At 47.6% G+C, this 19,687-nt stretch overlaps 1 protein-coding gene across 1 annotated transcript in view; it reads right to left on the reverse strand.

The window, feature by feature from the left end:
• The window catches only part of LOC115145378 (rhophilin, Rho GTPase binding protein 1), a 71,341-nt gene extending 51,928 nt beyond the window's left edge, over positions 1–19,413 (reverse strand). Inside the window, exon 1 of the mRNA XM_029686898.2 lies at positions 19,315–19,413. Within this exon, the coding sequence (XP_029542758.2) occupies positions 19,315–19,398 (84 nt within the window). The 5' untranslated portion in view covers positions 19,399–19,413. The remainder of the gene's footprint in view (positions 1–19,314) is intronic.
• Positions 19,414–19,687: the final 274 nt, after the last annotated feature.

Here is a 19,687-nt window from a genome sequence, read left to right on the forward strand (position 1 = left end):
ATTAATTGTCTCTCTATTTCTGATTTTTGTGACTCCTCTCTTAGGCTGGAAAAATGGCTGTGTTTTTCTGTGACTTGGCTCTGACCTAACAATCGTTTTTGGTGCTTTCGCCATAAAGCCTATTTGAAATCGGACACTGTGGTGGGATTAACAAGAAGAGTATCTTTAAAATGGTGTGAAAAACTTGTATGTTTGAGGAATTTTAATGATGAGATTTCTGTTTGAATTTGGCGCCCTGCACTTTCACTGGCTGTTGTCATATGAATCCTGTTAACGGGATCTCAGCCCAGAGGATAATATAAGCAATTTAAAGTGATTTATACTTTTACCTTCGATACTTAAGTATATATTTATACAATTACATTTACTTTTGATACTTAAGTACAGTATATTTAAAACCAAATACTTTTAGACTTTTACTCAAGTACTATTTTACTGGGTGACTTTCACTTGAGTCATTTTCTATTGAGGCATCTTTACTTTCACGCAAGTATGACAATTGTGTACATTTTCCACCACTGCTTATGCTACAGGTACAGTTAGACATTGATTCCACTGTAGTCTGATAACTGATGTACAAGACTTGCATTCAAAGTATTAAGACCCCTTGACTTTTCCCACATTGTTGCATATTTTTCCTCATCAACCTACACACAATACCCCATAATGACACTTTTTGCAAATGTATTAAAAATAAATAGCTTATTTAAATAAGTATTCAGACCCTTTGCTTGTTTCCATTGATCATCCTTGATGAAAACCTGCTCCAGAGTGCTCAGGACCATAGACTGAGGCGAAAGTACACCTTCCAATAGGACAACGACCCTAAGCACACAGCCATGACAACACAGGAGTGGCTTCAAGACAAGTCTCTGAATGTCGTTGAGTGGCCGAGCCAGAGCCCGGACTTGAACCCGATCGAACATCTCTGAAGAGACCTGAAAATAGCTGTGCAGTGACGCTCCCCATACAACCTGACTGAGCTTGAGAGGATCTGCAGAGAAGAATGGGAGAAACTTCCAAATACAGGTGTGCCAAGCTTGTAGCGTCATACCCAAGAAGACTCGAGGCTGTAATCGCTGCCAAAGGTGCTTCAACAAAGTACAGAGGGTTTGAATACTAATGTAAATGTGTTATTTCAGTCGTATTTTTAAGACATTTGCAAAAAATTGTAGATTGATGAGGGGGGAAACAATGTAATACATTTTACAATAAGGTTGTAACTAGTGTTGCACCGTCATTACATTTTTGGCCAATAAGTTAACACCGACACAGCTGTCTAAGGCACTGCATGAGGCATCATTACAGTCCCTGGTTCGAATCCAGCCTGTATCACATCTGACCGTGATTAGCCCAGCGTAGTCCGGGTTGGGCCAGGGTAAGCCGTCATTATAAATAACACACACGCCACACTGACCAAAAAGTGATTTTGTTTCCATTTACGCATGTTCCCATTACCAGTAAAACATTGAAAACCTATTTCTGTCACTTACTTGCCGTTTTAATTGTTCATTTGTTCAGTCGTTACCACCGTTTGGGTCTTTGCGTGTCAAAAAAGATGCACGTCAAATAACACTATTTGATGTGTCAAATAAGCTTGTTGACCAACCAGGACCCGAATATGACTGCACATTAGAGATGAAACGGTATGAAAATGTAATATCACGATCATAGTGACCAAAATTATCACGGTGATCAGTATTATCGCAGTATTGTTAAAATGCGAAATTGGAACGTGTGACAAAAACCAGTGCAGCAAGAATTTACATGCATAAACATTTTCAGTCATCAGCGCATGCCATTTGTAGTTGAAATGTATAGCCAATACATTTTCTTTGAATAACAGTGTTATGTAAATATGGTTTCTGTAAGAAAACATTGTCGTAATGAACAGCTACTGGTACCGAACACTCTCTCTGATGGCACGCTGGTTGCTGGGACGCACAAAAGCATCCTGGCAAGGTGAGGCAGGTCTGATTCATGGCCCCGACCATCACACCAGTGGATCCTCTTCTGCTGGAATGGGTGGCAGAGACAAGTAGACCTTGTTCTCTTCTTTCACTCGGTCTTCTGGGGTGGTCGGAATCTGACCCTCTTCACCTCTCTGCTGCCTTGAGGTAGTCTTTCGCAGCAACCCAGCCAGGCCTTTCCCTTCCGATGCTGCTGTGGGGGTGTTGGTGGTGCTCGTGCTTTATGGTCCTTCCCTGACTTGTGCAGCTGCCAGCTTCAAGGCCTCCTGGACACAGCTGTCAGTGTCAACTTTTGCAGCCTAAGGCTCATCTAAAAAGCTAATTTTTGAAGTGTGTGTGGGGGGGGGGGGGTCAATGAAACAAGTGATGTGCATGACTCTCTTTGCCTTTTCTGTATCTGGGGCGGCAGGGTAGCCTAGTGGTTAGAGCGTTGGACTAGTGACCGGAAGGTTGCAAGTTCAAACCCCCGAGCTGACAAGGTACAAATCTGTCGTTCTGCCCCTGAACAAGGCAGTTAACCCGCTGTTCCTAGGCAGTCATTGAAAATAATAATTTGTTCTTAACTGACTTGCCTAGTTAAATAAAGGTAAAATAAAATAAATATCTGTCTTCTCTCATTACCCTTTCGTCTCCTTGGTCAGGGATGGCTCCATATCCTTTTCCACCAGAACATCACGGGTGATGTGGTCCAGGACAGGCTTGATGGCTGACCGTGTCACTCATGTCTCTGAGGCAAGTGCATCTGTAAACTTGCTCAGAGGTTCAAGGAGCCGGCACAGCTGCTCCATGACACTTGTCGGCATCAGATGCCATGTTCCTCTTTCTCCAGCCAGTGTCGCACAGCCTGGCTGATGAAACGCTAAAGCATCTTGTGTGTAGATCCCCATAGGGTCACCGCATCATGGATTACAGCCTTCTGTGGCATGTTGAGGGCAGCTTGCTTCTCTCAGTTCTCCCCTCTTCCAGCTCCGTGAGAAGCCTTGGACCAGATGGCAGGCATTGACTGCTGTCAACTCTCTGAATTTTCAGAGCCTTTGAGATGGCCAGGTTCAGATTATGGCCCACAGATCTGGGAACTCGTCAAAAGACTTGATCATGTTTGTTGCGTTGTCTGGTTATGCAGACCATTCATTTCTTGTTGATCCCCCACATTCTCAAAAAACTATTGTGAGCCGAGTAATCGTCTGGGAAGAACTGTCTCCAGGCAGTTTCATTCCAGTTGCCAGTCTGGGGTAATGGATAGTGAAGGTGATGTAGCTTTAACTTGGTTGTACAGGTTTGGGATTTCATTCTTGGAAAAAAATGTTTGTGATGGCACTTTGTTGTGAGGCATGGCAACCTTCATCAGTCTCAAAAAGCCAGGCCTCTCAACATTTTGAAATGGCATCATGTCCTTTGCAATGTAATATAAAAGGGCTGCAGTGAGGTTTTTGATGTGGGTGCATAAGTAGACTGCCTTTTAAATGATTTGCTCGAGTGTCTGTCACAACTGTAGAGTGACCAGTAGCATCACTAGGTTTGCCTGCTCTACTCTGTCACAACTGTAGAGTGACCAGTAGCATCACTAGGTTTGCCTGCTCTACTCTTTCACAACTGTAGAGTGACCAGTAGCATTACTAGGTTTGCCTGCTCTACTCTTTCACAACTGTAGAGTGACCAGTAGCATTACTAGGTTTGCCTGCTCTACTCTTTCACAACTGTAGAGTGACCAGTAGCATCACTAGGTTTGCCTGCTCTACTCTGTAACAACTGTAGAAACAAAGGAATAGCAAATGTATTATTTACTACTACATCACACACACAATATTCTGTGTTGCATTTGTGTATATGCAATGACCCCATGCACAATTTACATAAATACAAATGAGTCTTAAGACAGTGATAGTAATTGCAACGAGCCAAATAATTGACATAAATACAGGAGTCTTGTATATGCATATATAGTGTTTCTCCTGTTGGAACACTTTTACAACCAAGTCGACGACTGCCGTATTTTAAATAAACAAAATAATGCTGGTTGGGTGACTAAACTGCATAACGTGTTATTGGGTGCAATGGACGAAGAGTGAGAGCACACGACGCACACAGCAGCAGAACAATGGGCGAAGAGTCTGCACACGACGCACACAGCTGCAGAACAATGGGCGAAGAGTGAGAGCACACGACGCATACAGCAGCAGAACAATGGGCGAAGAGACTTCCGGCGCCGACTGAGATGGCCGCCTCGCTTCGCGTTCCTAGGAAACTATGCAGTTTTTTTTTTTTTTACGTGTTATTTCTTACATTAGTACCCCAGGTCATCTTAGGTTTCATTACATACAGTCGAGAAGAACTACTGAATATAAGATCAGCGTCAACTCACCATCAGTACGACCAAGAATATGTTTTCCGCGACGCGGATCCTGTGTTCTGCCTTACAAACAGGACAACGGAATGGATCGCATGCAGCGACCCAAGGAAACGACTCCGAAAAAGAGGGAAACGAGGCGGTGTTCTGGTCAGACTCCGAAAAAGGGCACATCGCGCACCACTCCCCAGCATTCTTCTTGGCAATGTCCAGTCTCTTGACAACAAGGTTGACGAAATCCGAGCAAGGGTAGCATTCCAGAGGGACATCAGAGACTGCAACGTTCTCTGCTTCACGGAAACATGGCTTACTGGGAAGACGCTATCCGATGCGGTGCAGCCAACGGGTTTCTCCACGCATCGCGCCGACAGAAACAAACATCTTTCTGGTAAGAAGAGTGGCGGGGGCGTATGCCTCATGACTAACGAGACATGGTGTGATGAAGGAAACATACAGGAACTCAAATCCTTCTGTTCACCTGATTTAGAATTCCTCACAATCAAATGTAGACCGCATTATCTTCCAAGAGAATTCTCTTCGATTATAATCACAGCCGTATTATATCCCCCCCCCAAGCAGACACATCGATGGCTCTGAACGAACTTTATTTAACTCTTTGCAAACTGGAAACCATTTATCCGGAGGCTGCATTCATTGTAGCTGGGGATTTTAACAAAGCTAATCTGAAAACAAGACTCCCTAAATTTTATCAGCATATCGATTGCGCAACCAGGGGTGGTAAAACCTTGGATCATTGTTACTCTAACTTCCGCGACGCATATAAGGCCCTGCCCCGCCCCCCTTTCGGAAAAGCTGACCACGACTCCATTTTGCTGATCCCTGCCTACAGACAGAAACTAAAACAAGAGGCTCCCACGCTGAGGTCTGTCCAACGCTGGTCAGACCAAGCGGACTCCACACTCCAAGACTGCTTCCATCACGTGGACTGGGACATGTTTCGTATTGCGTCAGATGGAAATATTGACGAATACGCTGATTCGGTGTGCGAGTTCATTAGAACGTGCGTCGAAGATGTCGTTCCCATAGCAACGATAAAAACATTCCCAAACCAGAAACCGTGGATTGATGGCAGCATTCGCGTGAAACTGAAAGCGCGAACCACTGCTTTTAATCAGGGCAAGGTGTCTGGTAACATGTCCGAATATAAACAATGCAGCTATTCCTCCGCAAGGCTATTAAACAAGCTAAGCGTCAGTACAGAGACAAAGTGGAATCTCAATTCAATGGCTCAGACACAAGAGGCATGTGGCAGGGTCTACAGTCAATCACGGACTACAAGAAGAAACCCAGCCCAGTCACGGACCAGGATGTCTTGCTCCCAGGCAGACTAAATAACTTTTTGCCCGCTTTGAGGACAATACAGTGCCACTGACACGGCCTGCAACGAAAACATGCGGTCTCTCCTTCACTGCAGCCGAGGTGAGTAAGACATTTAAACGTGTTAACCCTCGCAAGGCTGCAGGCCCAGACGACATCCCCAGCCGCGCCCTCAGAGCATGCGCAGACCAGCTGGCCGGTGTGTTTACGGACATATTCAATCAATCCCTATACCAGTCTGCTGTTCCCACATGCTTCAAGAGGGCCACCATTGTTCCTGTTCCCAAGAAAGCTAAGGTAACTGAGCTAAACGACTACCGCCCGTAGCACTCACTTCCGTCATCATGAGGTGCTTTGAGAGACTAGTCAAGGACCATATCACCTCCACCCTACCTGACACCCTAGACCCACTCCAATTTGCTTACCGCCCAAATAGGTCCACAGACGATGCAATCTCAACCACACTGCCCTAACCCACCTGGACAAGAGGAATACCTATGTGAGAATGCTGTTCATCGACTACAGCTCGGCATTCAACACCATAGTACCCTCCAAGCTCGTCATCAAGCTCGAGACCCTGGGTCTCGACCCCGCCCTGTGCAACTGGGTACTGGACTTCCTGACGGGCCGCCCCCAGGTGGTGAGGGTAGGCAACAACATCTCCTCCCCGCTGATCCTCAACACGGGGGCCCCACAAGGGTGCGTTCTGAGCCCTCTCCTGTACTCCCTCTGTTCACCCACGACTGCGTGGCCACGCACGCCTCCAACTCAATCATCAAGTTTGCGGACGACACAACAGTGGTAGGCTTGATTACCAACAACGACGAGACGGCCTACAGGGAGGAGGTGAGGGCCCTCGGGGTGTGGTGTCAGGAAAATAACCTCACACTCAACGTCAACAAAACTAAGGAGATGATTGTGGACTTCAGGAAACAGCAGAGGGAACACCCCCCTATCCACATCGATGGAACAGTAGTGGAGAGGGTAGCAAGTTTTAAGTTCCTCGGCATACACATCACAGACAAACTGAATTGGTCCACTCACACTGACAGCGTCGTGAAGAAGGCGCAGCAGCGCCTCTTCAACCTCAGGAGGCTGAAGAAATTCAGCTTGTCACCAAAAGCACTCACAAACTTCTACAGATGCACAATCGAAAGCATCCTGGCGGGCTGTATCACCGCCTGGTACGGCAACTGCTCCGCCCTCAACCGTAAGGCTCTCCAGAGGGTAGTGAGGTCTGCACAACGCATCACCGGGGGCAAACTACCTGCCCTCCAGGACACCTACACCACCCGATGTTACAGGAAGGCCATAAAGATCATCAATGACATCAACCACCCGAACCACTGCCTGTTCACCCCGCTATCATCCAGAAGGCGAGGTCAGTACAGGTGCATCAAAGCTGGGACCGAGAGACTGAAAAACAGCTTCTATCTCAAGGCCATCAGACTGTTAAACAGCCACCACTAACATTGAGTGGCTGCTGCCAAAACACTGTCATTGACACTGATCCAACTCCAGCCACTTTAATAATGGGAATTGATGGGAAATGATGTAAATATATCACTAGCCACTTTAAACAATGCTACCTTATATAATGTTACTTACCCTACATTATTCATCTCATATGCATACGTATATACTGTACTCTAGATCATCGACTGCATCCTTATGTCACTAGCCACTTTAACTATGCCACTTTGTTTACTTTGTCTACATACTCATCTCATATGTATATACTGTACTCGATACCATCTACTGTATGCTGCTCTGTACCATCACTCATTCATATATCCTTATGTACATATTCGTTATTACATTTACATTTAAGTCATTTAGCAGACGCTCTTATCCAGAGCGACTTACAAATTGGTGCATTCACCTTATGACCTCCAGTGGAACAGTAGTGCATCTAAATATTTTCAGGGGGAGGGGGGGTGAGAGGGATTACTTTATCCTATCCTAGGTATTCCTTAAAGAGGTGGGGTTTCAGGTGTCTCCGGAAGGTGGTGATTGACTCCGCTGTCCTGGCGTCGTGAGGGAGTTTGTTCCACCATTGGGGGGCCAGAGCAGCGAACAGTTTTGACTGGGCTGAGCGGGAACTGTACTTCCTCAGTGGTAGGGAGGCGAGCAGGCCAGAGGTGGATGAACGCAGTGCCCTTGTTTGGGTGTAGGGCCTGATCAGAGCCTGGAGGTACTGAGGTGCCGTTCCCCTCACAGCTCCGTAGGCAAGCACCATGGTCTTGTAGCGGATGCGAGCTTCAACTGGAAGCCAGTGGAGGGAGCGGAGGAGCGGGGTGACGTGAGAGAACTTGGGAAGGTTGAACACCAGACGGGCTGCGGCGTTCTGGATGAGTTGTAGGGGTTTAATGGCACAGGCAGGGAGCCCAGCCAACAGCGAGTTGCAGTAATCCAGACGGGAGATGACAAGTGCCTGGATTAGGACCTGCGCCGCTTCCTGTGTGAGGCAGGGTCGTACTCTGCGGATGTTGTAGAGCATGAACCTACAGGAACGGGCCACCGCCTTGATGTTAGTTGAGAACGACAGGGTGTTATCCCCTTACACTGTGTATAAGACAGTAGTTTTAGAATTGTTAGTTAGATTACTTGTTGGTTATCACTGCATTGTCGGAACTAGAAGCACAAGCATTTCGCTACACTTGCATTAACATCTGCTAACCATGTGTATGTGACAAATAAAATTTGATTTGATTTGAAAGAGTGAGAGCACACGACGCACACAGCAGCAGAACAATGGGCAATGAGAGCACACGAAGCAGTGAACAATGGGCGACAGCTGCACACGACGCACACAGCAGCAGAACAATGGGCGAAGAGTCTGCACACGACGCACACAGCAGCAGAACAATGGGCGAAGAGTCTGCACACGACGCACACAGCAGCAGAACAATGGGCGAAGAGTGAGAGCACACGACGCACACAGCAGCAGAACGGGCGAAAAGTGAAAGCACACGACGCACACAGCAGCAGAACAATGGGCGAAGGGTCTGCACACGACGCACACAGCAGCAGAACAACGTGTAGTGTTATTGTAATGGGCGAAGAGTCTGCACACGACGCATATAGCAGCAGAACAATGGGCGAAGAGTGAGAGTCTGCACACGACGCACACAGCAGCAGAACAATGGGCGAAGAGTGAGAGCACAACGCATACAGCAGCAGAACAACGTGTAGTGTTTTTGTAATGGGCGAAGAGTCTGCACACGACGCACACAGCAGCAGAACAATGGGCGAAGAGTGAGAGCACACGACGCATACAGCAGCAGAACAACGGGCGAAGAGTGAGAGCACACGACGCATACAGCAGCAGAACAATGGGCGAAGAGTCTGCACACGACGCAATACAGCAGCAGAACAACGGGCGAAGAGTGAGAGCACACAACGCACACAGCAGCAGAACAACGTGTAGTGTTATTGTAATGGGCGAAGAGTCTGCACACGACGCACACAGCAGCAGAACAATGGGCGAAGAGTCTGCACACGACGCACACAGCAGCAGAACAATGGGCGAAGAGTCTGCACACGACGCACACAGCAGCAGAACAATGGGCGAAGAGTGAGTCTGCACACGACGCACACAGCAGCAGAACAATGGGCGAAGAGTGAGTCTGCACACGACGCATACAGCAGCAGAACAACGTGTAGTGTTATTGTAATGGGCGAAGAGTCTGCACACGACGCACACAGCAGCAGAACAATGGGCGAAGAGTCTGCACACGACGCACACAGCAGCAGAACAATGGGCGAAGAGTGAGAGTCTGCACACGACGCATACAGCAGCAGAACAATGGGCGAAGAGTGAGAGCACACACAGCAGCAGAACAACGTGTAGTGTTATTGTAATGGGCGAAGAGTCTGCACACGACGCATACAGCAGCAGAACAACGTGTAGTGTTATTGTAATGGGCGAAGAGTCTGCACACGACGCTTACAGCAGCAGAACAACGGGCGAAGAGTGAGAGCACACGACGCATACAGCAGCAGAACAACGGGCGAAGAGTGAGAGCACACGACGCATACAGCAGCAGAATAACGTGTAGTGTTTTAACAAGGTAATACAAAGCTTCAGTTTAAATTATTTACAAGCTATTAGCAAGTTAGACAAACAATGAAATTGGCCCCCATTTTGAAGTACCCACATCATGCATTGAGCTAAAAGTTAACTTAGATTGCATTCGTTAGAAAGTAGTGGGTGGTGGTCATGAAGATGACTCAAGAGATTAGGTAAAGCTGTACAGTGCAATGTGAATGTCAATACACACAATAGGCTGACTGGGGAGGTGATTTCACACAGTTGCAGTCCCGCGATAAGAGCTACAACGCTAATATTTGCGTAAACTCTTCACAGTTGCATTCTGTGGGTGTCACCGAGTAGACTGATACCCCATTTCATATTCCAACCTTGTTTAACATTCTCTAGTCTAAATATGGCATGATTCCACCAATTGTAACCTTCTGCATCACTTTCAAATAGGTACTTTTATTTTGAAGCCAAACAGCAAATTCCACTAATGTGCCTAATACTTATTGTGGCTAGCTTCTCACCACATAACTCGGTCCGGTCGAGCCTCACTAGCCAGATGAAGCTAGCTGGCCGCTTATAACGTTAACCCTGTTGCCCAAAGCTAAGTAGCTGGCTAGCAATTTATTTTCATTAACCGAAGTTCAATTTCAATAGGGGAACAAGTGGCAACCTAGCTAATACTTACTCACAAAATGTATTATTTACTACTACATCACACACACAATATTCTGTGTTGCATTTGTGTATATGCAATGACCCCATGCACAATTTACATAAATACAAATGAGTCTTAAGACAGTGATAGTAATTGCAACGAGCCAAATAATTGACATAAATACAGGAGTCTTGTATATGCATATATAGTGTTTCTCCTGTTGGAACACTTTTACAACCAAGTCGACGACTGCCGTATTTTAAATAAACAAAATAATGCTGGTTGGGTGACTAAACTGCATAACGTGTTATTGGGTGCAATGGGCGAAGAGTGAGAGCACACGACGCACACAGCAGCAGAACAATGGGCGAAGAGTCTGCACACGACGCACACAGCAGCAGAACAATGGGCGAAGAGTGAGAGCACACGACGCATACAGCAGCAGAACAATGGGCGAAGAGACTTCCGGCGCCGACTGAGATGGCCGCCTCGCTTCGCGTTCCTAGGAAACTATGCAGTTTTTTTTTTTTTACGTATTATTTCTTACATTAGTACCCCAGGTCATCTTAGGTTTCATTACATACAGTCGAGAAGAACTACTGAATATAAGATCAGCGTCAACTCACCATCAGTACGACCAAGAATATGTTTTCCGCGACGCGGATCCTGTGTTCTGCCTTACAAACAGGACAACGGAATGGATCGCATGCAGCGACCCAAGGAAACGACTCGAAAAAGGGAAACGAGGCGGTGTTCTGGTCAGACTCAAAAGGGCACATCGCGCACCACTCCCCAGCATTCTTCTTGGCAATGTCCAGTCTCTTGACAACAAGGTTGACGAAATCCGAGCAAGGGTAGCATTCCAGAGGGACATCAGAGACTGCAACGTTCTCTGCTTCACGGAAACATGGCTTACTGGGAAGACGCTATCCGATGCGGTGCAGCCAACGGGTTTCTCCACGCATCGCGCCGACAGAAACAAACATCTTTCTGGTAAGAAGAGTGGCGGGCGTATGCCTCATGACTAACGAGACATGGTGTGATGAAGGAAACATACAGGAACTCAAATCCTTCTGTTCACCTGATTTAGAATTCCTCACAATCAAATGTAGACCGCATTATCTTCCAAGAGAATTCTCTTCGATTATAATCACAGCCGTATATATCCCCCCAAGCAGACACATCGATGGCTCTGAACGAACTTTATTTAACTCTTTGCAAACTGGAAACCATTTATCCGGAGGCTGCATTCATTGTAGCTGGGGATTTTAACAAAGCTAATCTGAAAACAAGACTCCCTAAATTTTATCAGCATATCGATTGCGCAACCAGGGGTGGTAAAACCTTGGATCATTGTTACTCTAACTTCCGCGACGCATATAAGGCCCTGCCCCGCCCCCCTTTCGGAAAAGCTGACCACGACTCCATTTTGCTGATCCCTGCCTACAGACAGAAACTAAAACAAGAGGCTCCCACGCTGAGGTCTGTCCAACGCTGGTCAGACCAAGCTGACTCCACACTCCAAGACTGCTTCCATCACGTGGACTGGGACATGTTTCGTATTGCGTCAGATGGAAATATTGACGAATACGCTGATTCGGTGTGCGAGTTCATTAGAACGTGCGTCGAAGATGTCGTTCCCATAGCAACGATAAAAACATTCCCAAACCAGAAACCGTGGATTGATGGCAGCATTCGCGTGAAACTGAAAGCGCGAACCACTGCTTTTAATCAGGGCAAGGTGTCTGGTAACATGTCGAATATAAACAATGCAGCTATTCCCTCCGCAAGGCTATTAAACAAGCTAAGCGTCAGTACAGAGACAAAGTGGAATCTCAATTCAATGGCTCAGACACAAGAGGCATGTGGCAGGGTCTACAGTCAATCACGGACTACAAGAAGAAACCCAGCCCAGTCACGGACCAGGATGTCTTGCTCCCAGGCAGACTAAATAACTTTTTGCCCGCTTTGAGGACAATACAGTGCCACTGACACGGCCTGCAACGAAAACATGCGGTCTCTCCTTCACTGCAGCCGAGGTGAGTAAGACATTTAAACGTGTTAACCCTCGCAAGGCTGCAGGCCCAGACGACATCCCCAGCCGCGCCCTCAGAGCATGCGCAGACCAGCTGGCCGGTGTGTTTACGGACATATTCAATCAATCCCTATACCAGTCTGCTGTTCCCACATGCTTCAAGAGGGCCACCATTGTTCCTGTTCCCAAGAAAGCTAAGGTAACTGAGCTAAACGACTACCGCCCGTAGCACTCACTTCCGTCATCATGAGGTGCTTTGAGAGACTAGTCAAGGACCATATCACCTCCACCCTACCTGACACCCTAGACCCACTCCAATTTGCTTACCGCCCAAATAGGTCCACAGACGATGCAATCTCAACCACACTGCCCTAACCCACCTGGACAAGAGGAATACCTATGTGAGAATGCTGTTCATCGACTACAGCTCGGCATTCAACACCATAGTACCCTCCAAGCTCGTCATCAAGCTCGAGACCCTGGGTCTCGACCCCGCCCTGTGCAACTGGGTACTGGACTTCCTGACGGGCCGCCCCAGGTGGTGAGGGTAGGCAACAACATCTCCTCCCCGCTGATCCTCAACACGGGGCCCCACAAGGGTGCGTTCTGAGCCCTCTCCTGTACTCCCTCTGTTCACCCACGACTGCGTGGCCACGCACGCCTCCAACTCAATCATCAAGTTTGCGGACGACACAACAGTGGTAGGCTTGATTACCAACAACGACGAGACGGCCTACAGGGAGGAGGTGAGGGCCCTCGGGGTGTGGTGTCAGGAAAATAACCTCACACTCAACGTCAACAAAACTAAGGAGATGATTGTGGACTTCAGGAAACAGCAGAGGGAACACCCCCCTATCCACATCGATGGAACAGTAGTGGAGAGGGTAGCAAGTTTTAAGTTCCTCGGCATACACATCACAGACAAACTGAATTGGTCCACTCACACTGACAGCGTCGTGAAGAAGGCGCAGCAGCGCCTCTTCAACCTCAGGAGGCTGAAGAAATTCAGCTTGTCACCAAAAGCACTCACAAACTTCTACAGATGCACAATCGAAAGCATCCTGGCGGGCTGTATCACCGCCTGGTTCGGCAACTGCTCCGCCCTCAACCGTAAGGCTCTCCAGAGGGTAGTGAGGTCTGCACAACGCATCACCGGGGGCAAACTACCTGCCCTCCAGGACACCTACACCACCCGATGTTACAGGAAGGCCATAAAGATCATCAAGGACATCAACCACCCGAACCACTGCCTGTTCACCCCGCTATCATCCAGAAGGCGAGGTCAGTACAGGTGCATCAAAGCTGGGACCGAGAGACTGAAAAACAGCTTCTATCTCAAGGCCATCAGACTGTTAAACAGCCACCACTAACATTGAGTGGCTGCTGCCAAAACACTGTCATTGACACTGATCCAACTTCAGCCACTTTAATAATGGGAATTGATGGGAAATGATGTAAATATATCACTAGCCACTTTAAACAATGCTACCTTATATAATGTTACTTACCCTACATTATTAATCTCATATGCATACGTATATACTGTACTCTAGATCATCGACTGCATCCTTATGTCACTAGCCACTTTAACTATGCCACTTTGTTTACTTTGTCTACATACTCATCTCATATGTATATACTGTACTCGATACCATCTACTGTATGCTGCTCTGTACCATCACTCATTCATATATCCTTATGTACATATTCGTTATCCCCTTACACTGTGTATAAGACAGTAGTTTTAGAATTGTTAGTTAGATTACTTGTTGGTTATCACTGCATTGTCGGAACTAGAAGCACAAGCATTTCGCTACACTTGCATTAACATCTGCTAACCATGTGTATGTGACAAATAAAATTTGATTTGATTTGAAAGAGTGAGAGCACACGACGCACACAGCAGCAGAACAATGGGCGAAGAGTGAGAGCACACGACGCACACAGCAGCAGAACAACGGGCGAAGAGTGAGAGCACACGACGCACACAGCAGCAGAACAATGGGCGAAGGGTCTGCACACGACGCACACAGCAGCAGAACAACGGGCGAAGAGTCTGCACACGACGCACACAGCAGCAGAACAATGGGCGAAGAGTCTGCACACGACGCACACAGCAGCAGAACAATGGGCGAAGAGTGAGAGCACACGACGCACACAGCAGCAGAACAATGGGCGAAAAGTGAGAGCACACGACGCACACAGCAGCAGAACAACGTGTAGTGTTATTGTAATGGGCGAAGAGTCTGCACACGACGCATATAGCAGCAGAACAATGGGCGAAGAGTGAGAGTCTGCACACGACGCACACAGCAGCAGAACAATGGGCGAAGAGTGAGAGCACAACGCATACAGCAGCAGAACAATGGGCGAAGAGTCTGCACACGACGCACACAGCAGCAGAACAATGGGCGAAGAGTGCACACGACGCATACAGCAGCAGAACAACGTGTAGTGTTTTTGTAATGGGCGAAGAGTCTGCACACGACAGCAGCACACAGCAGCAGAACAATGGGCGAAGAGTCTGCACACGACGCATACAGCAGCAGAACAATGGGCGAAGAGTGAGAGCACACGACGCATACAGCAGCAGAACAATGGGCGAAGAGTGAGAGCACACGACGCATACAGCAGCAGAACAATGGGCGAAGAGTGAGTCTGCACACGACGCATACAGCAGCAGAACAATGGGCGAAGAGTGAGTCTGCACACGACGCATACAGCAGCAGAACAACGTGTAGTGTTATTGTAATGGGCGAAGAGTCTGCACACGACGCACACAGCAGCAGAACAATGGGCGAAGAGTCTGCACACGACGCACACAGCAGCAGAACAATGGGCGAAGAGTGAGAGTCTGCACACGACGCATACAGCAGCAGAACAATGGGCGAAGAGTGAGAGCACACACAGCAGCAGAACAACGTGTAGTGTTATTGTAATGGGCGAAGAGTCTGCACACGACGCATACAGCAGCAGAACAACGTGTAGTGTTATTGTAATGGGCGAAGAGTCTGCACACGACGCTTACAGCAGCAGAACAACGGGCGAAGAGTGAGAGCACACGACGCATACAGCAGCAGAACAACGGGCGAAGAGTGAGAGCACACGACGCATACAGCAGCAGAACAACGGGCGAAGAGTGAGAGCACACGACGCAGCAGAACAACGGGCGAAGAGTGACAGCAGCAGAATAACGTGTAGTGTTTTAACAAGGTAATAGAAAGCTTCAGTTTAAATTATTTACAAGCTATTAGCAAGTTAGACAAACAATGAAATTGGCCCCCATTTTGAAGTACCCACATCATGCATTGAGCTAAAAGTTAACTTAGATTGCATTCGTTAGAAAGTAGTGGGTGGTGGTCATGAAGATGACTCAAGAGATTAGGTAAAGCTGTACAGTGCAATGTGAATGTCAATACACACAATAGGCTGACTGGGGAGGTGATTTCACACAGTTGCAGTCCCGCGATAAGAGCTACAACGCTAATATTTGCGTAAACTCTTCACAGTTGCATTCTGTGGGTGTCACCGAGTAGACTGATACCCCATTTCATATTCCAACCTTGTTTAACATTCTCTAGTCTAAATATGGCATGATTCCACCAATTGTAACCTTCTGCATCACTTTCAAATAGGTACTTTTATTTTGAAGCCAAACAGCAAATTCCACTAATGTGCCTAATACTTATTGTGGCTAGCTTCTCACCACATAACTCGGTCCGGTCGAGCCTCACTAGCCAGATGAAGCTAGCTGGCCGCTTATAACGTTAACCCTGTTGCCCAAAGCTAAGTAGCTGGCTAGCAATTTATTTTCATTAACCGAAGTTCAATTTCAATAGGGGAACAAGTGGCAACCTAGCTAATACTTACTCACAAGGATTCCTAAATCATTGCTAAGAATAATGACAATGACTGCAGGTTCTACTGGTCATTGTTTTCGGGCTGGTTGTATTGGTGCTAGCTAGGCACCAAGCTAAAGCTAGCTAGGCACCAAGCTAAAGCTAGCTAGGCACCAAGCTAAAGCTAGCTAGGCACCAAGCTAAAGCTAGCTAGGCACCAAGCTAAAGCTAGCTAGGTACCAAGCTAAAGCTAGCTAGGCACCAAGCTAAAGCTAGCTAGGCACCAAGCTAAAGCTAGCTAGGCACCAAGCTAAAGCTAGCTAGGTACCAAGCTAAAGCTAGCTACCCCAGAAGTTGCGGTCGAACAAATAATGCTTTATTACCAACGCGGTATTGTAAACACATCGTTCGTGGCCGGTGTTTGCTTGTTTGCAGAATTTTTTTGTACAGCTTTGACAGTGCAACTGATAGTAGTGGTGGCGCTTGGCTTGCAGGTGCAAATTCAGAACACACAACATTCTATAATAGAACTGTTATTTGACGTGTGAAATTAAAATGCTATTTAAATTATTTAACTCGTCAAATAGTGTTCTTGTCAAAATGTTATTTGATGTGTATCTTTTTGACACGCCAAGACCAAAATGGCGTTCCATAGTATGTCGTGAAGCTTATTACTGTTTTGCACATCGGCGTTACACTAAACATCGGGCCGATACCGATGTTGGCATTTTTAGCTAATATCGGCTGATTCCTATATATTGTGCATCCCTAGTTGTAACATAACAAAATGTGGGAAAAGTCATGAGGTCTGAACACTTTCCGAATGCACTGTACATGGCGTCAACATGTAGGCCATAAATTATCAGGAAATTAAAATTACGGCTGATGTTCTGTGGTCAGAGGCGATAGGACAGCCACACGCTGCTTTTAACTGGTCATCTGCATGGTGTGTTTGTCCTTAAAGCCATCTGACTAGGCTCTTACTCATACAGTACAAAGAAACAAGCAAGAAACAGACCACAACATGGAAGGAAAGGCCATAATATGGTATGCTAACCCCAAAATGAGAAACTCTCTCCTTATTCCTCCCTTTTTCTCTCTTCCTCTCACAGGCAAGCCAACCTTCTCCCTTTTCCCCCTCACCTTATTTCACTCTCCTCTCTACTTCACTCTCCCTTCATCCATCTCTCTTAGTGAGGTGTTTGTTCTGCAAGTGTGTGCTCAGTAATCCTCAGAGTGCTTGTAGGGATTAAGGTGCTAGCCTAGCCATGCTACAACCCCCTGCCTCCGGTATCCAGCTCAGCCATAGCCATGCTAAAACCCCCTGCCTCTGGTATCCAGCTCAGCCATAGCCATGCTACAACCCCCTGCCTCTGGTATCCAGCTCAGCCATAGCCATGCTAAAACCCCCTGCCTCTGGTATCCAGCTCAGCCATAGCCATGCTACAACCCCCTGCCTCTGGTATCCAGCTCAGCCATAGCCATGCTACAACCCCCTAGCTCCAGCCTTAGCTCAGCCATAGCCATGCTACAACCCCCTGCCTCTGGTATCCAGCTCAGCCATAGCCATGCTACAACCCCCTGCCTCTGGTATCCAGCTCAGCCATAGCCATGCTACAACCCCCTGCCTCTGGTATCCAGCTCAGCCATAGCCATGCTACAACCCCCTGCCTCCGGTATCCAGCTCAGCCATAGCCATGCTACAACCCCCTAGCTCCAGCCTTAGCTCAGACCCAGCTCTCCTAGATGCATGATGACTTCAGAGCATGTGCCATCCCTAACAAGACATTACATCATCACATTTAAGTCATTTAGCAGACGCTCTTATCCAGAGTGACTTACAAATTGGTGCTTTCACCTTATGACATCCAGTGGAACAGCCACTTTACAATAGTGCATCTAGGTCTTTTAAGGGGGGGTGAGAAGGATTACTTTATCCTATCCTAGGTATTCCTTAAAGAGGTGGGGTTTCAGGTGTCTCCGGAAGGTGGTGATTGACTCCGCTGTCCTGGCGTCGTGAGGGAGTTTGTTCCACCATTGGGGGGCCAGAGCAGCGAACAGTTTTGACTGGGCTGAGCGGGAACTGTACTTCCTCAGTGGTAGGGAGGCGAGCAGGCCAGAGGTGGATGAACGCGGTGCCCTTGTTTGGGTGTAGGGCCTGATCAGAGCCTGGAGGTACTGAGGTGCCGTTCCCCTCACAGCTCCGTAGGCAAGCACCATGGTCTTGTAGCGGATGCGAGCTTCAACTGGAAGCCAGTGGAGAGAGCGGAGGAGCGGGGTGACGTGAGAGAACTTGGGAAGGTTGAACACCAGACGGGCTGCGGCGTTCTGGATGAGTTGTAGGGGTTTAATGGCACAGGCAGGGAGCCCAGCCAACAGCGAGTTGCAGTAATCCAGACGGGAGATGACAAGTGCCTGGATTAGGACCTGCGCCGCTTCCTGTGTGAGGCAGGGTCGTACTCTGCGGATGTTGTAGAGCATGAACCTACAGGAACGGGCCACCGCCTTGATGTTAGTTGAGAACGACAGGGTGTTGTCCAGGATCACGCCAAGGTTCTTAGCGCTCTGGGAGGAGGACACGATGGAGTTGTCAACCGTGATGACGAGATCATGGAACGGGCAGTCCTTCCCCGGGAGGAAGAGCAGCTCCGTCTTGCCGAGGTTCAGGGATGTGCTAAATAACATATTTTATAAGTGTACCCACAGCCAGGGGACAGCAGGTGGTGGAAAGGAGTAACCTGGCTCTCCCAGCAACATCCCATCAGTACAATATCTCCCCCTGGACAGCATCCTGCTACAATCTACCCCCAATGACCCAACAGCAGACGCCCCCCCAAAGGTTTATCAACATAATGGCAACTTAATGCAGGACCAAGATAGCCCTCAATGAATATGTAATCAGTTCAGTAATTAAACTTCGTGTATGCAATGCGTGTCAATTCGAAATAACCGAACGGTGCATTTCATATGGTATTGATAATGTGGAACACCTAAGCTGTATTCATTATGAAACTGACAATTAGGCCAAAATAGTATTGTCCTGTTCATAACAGATACACGTCCCAATGGAACATGTACCGCTCACCTTTCTGATACTCCCGTCGTGACTCCCCTGCTCCATCATGGTTGCGGGAAGCTCCAGCTCCTCGTCCGAGCCAGCGTCAGACATCTCCGGCTCTCTATAATAGGAATGCCCAAAGGCCGTTCATTTAAACAGAATTAAAAACCACCACTTTTCCCGTTCTACCCTAGCCACACCTACTACCAGTTATTATTGTTACGGTATTTATTTAGCGAGCATACCGTGTTTCAACTGCATTGAAACTAAAAAACAAGTGAACTGGGACTGAATGGATGAGCTCGTTCTGGTTAGCAGTTTGTTTAGCATTAACTCACCAGACATTGTACCACACAACTAGACATCAAATATGCACACTTGCCTTGTCGCAGGTTCTTCT

The sequence above is a fragment of the Oncorhynchus nerka genome, linkage group LG17 (genome assembly GCF_034236695.1).
Source record: "Oncorhynchus nerka isolate Pitt River linkage group LG17, Oner_Uvic_2.0, whole genome shotgun sequence".
In the NCBI taxonomy this organism is placed as follows: Eukaryota; Metazoa; Chordata; class Actinopteri; order Salmoniformes; family Salmonidae; genus Oncorhynchus; species Oncorhynchus nerka.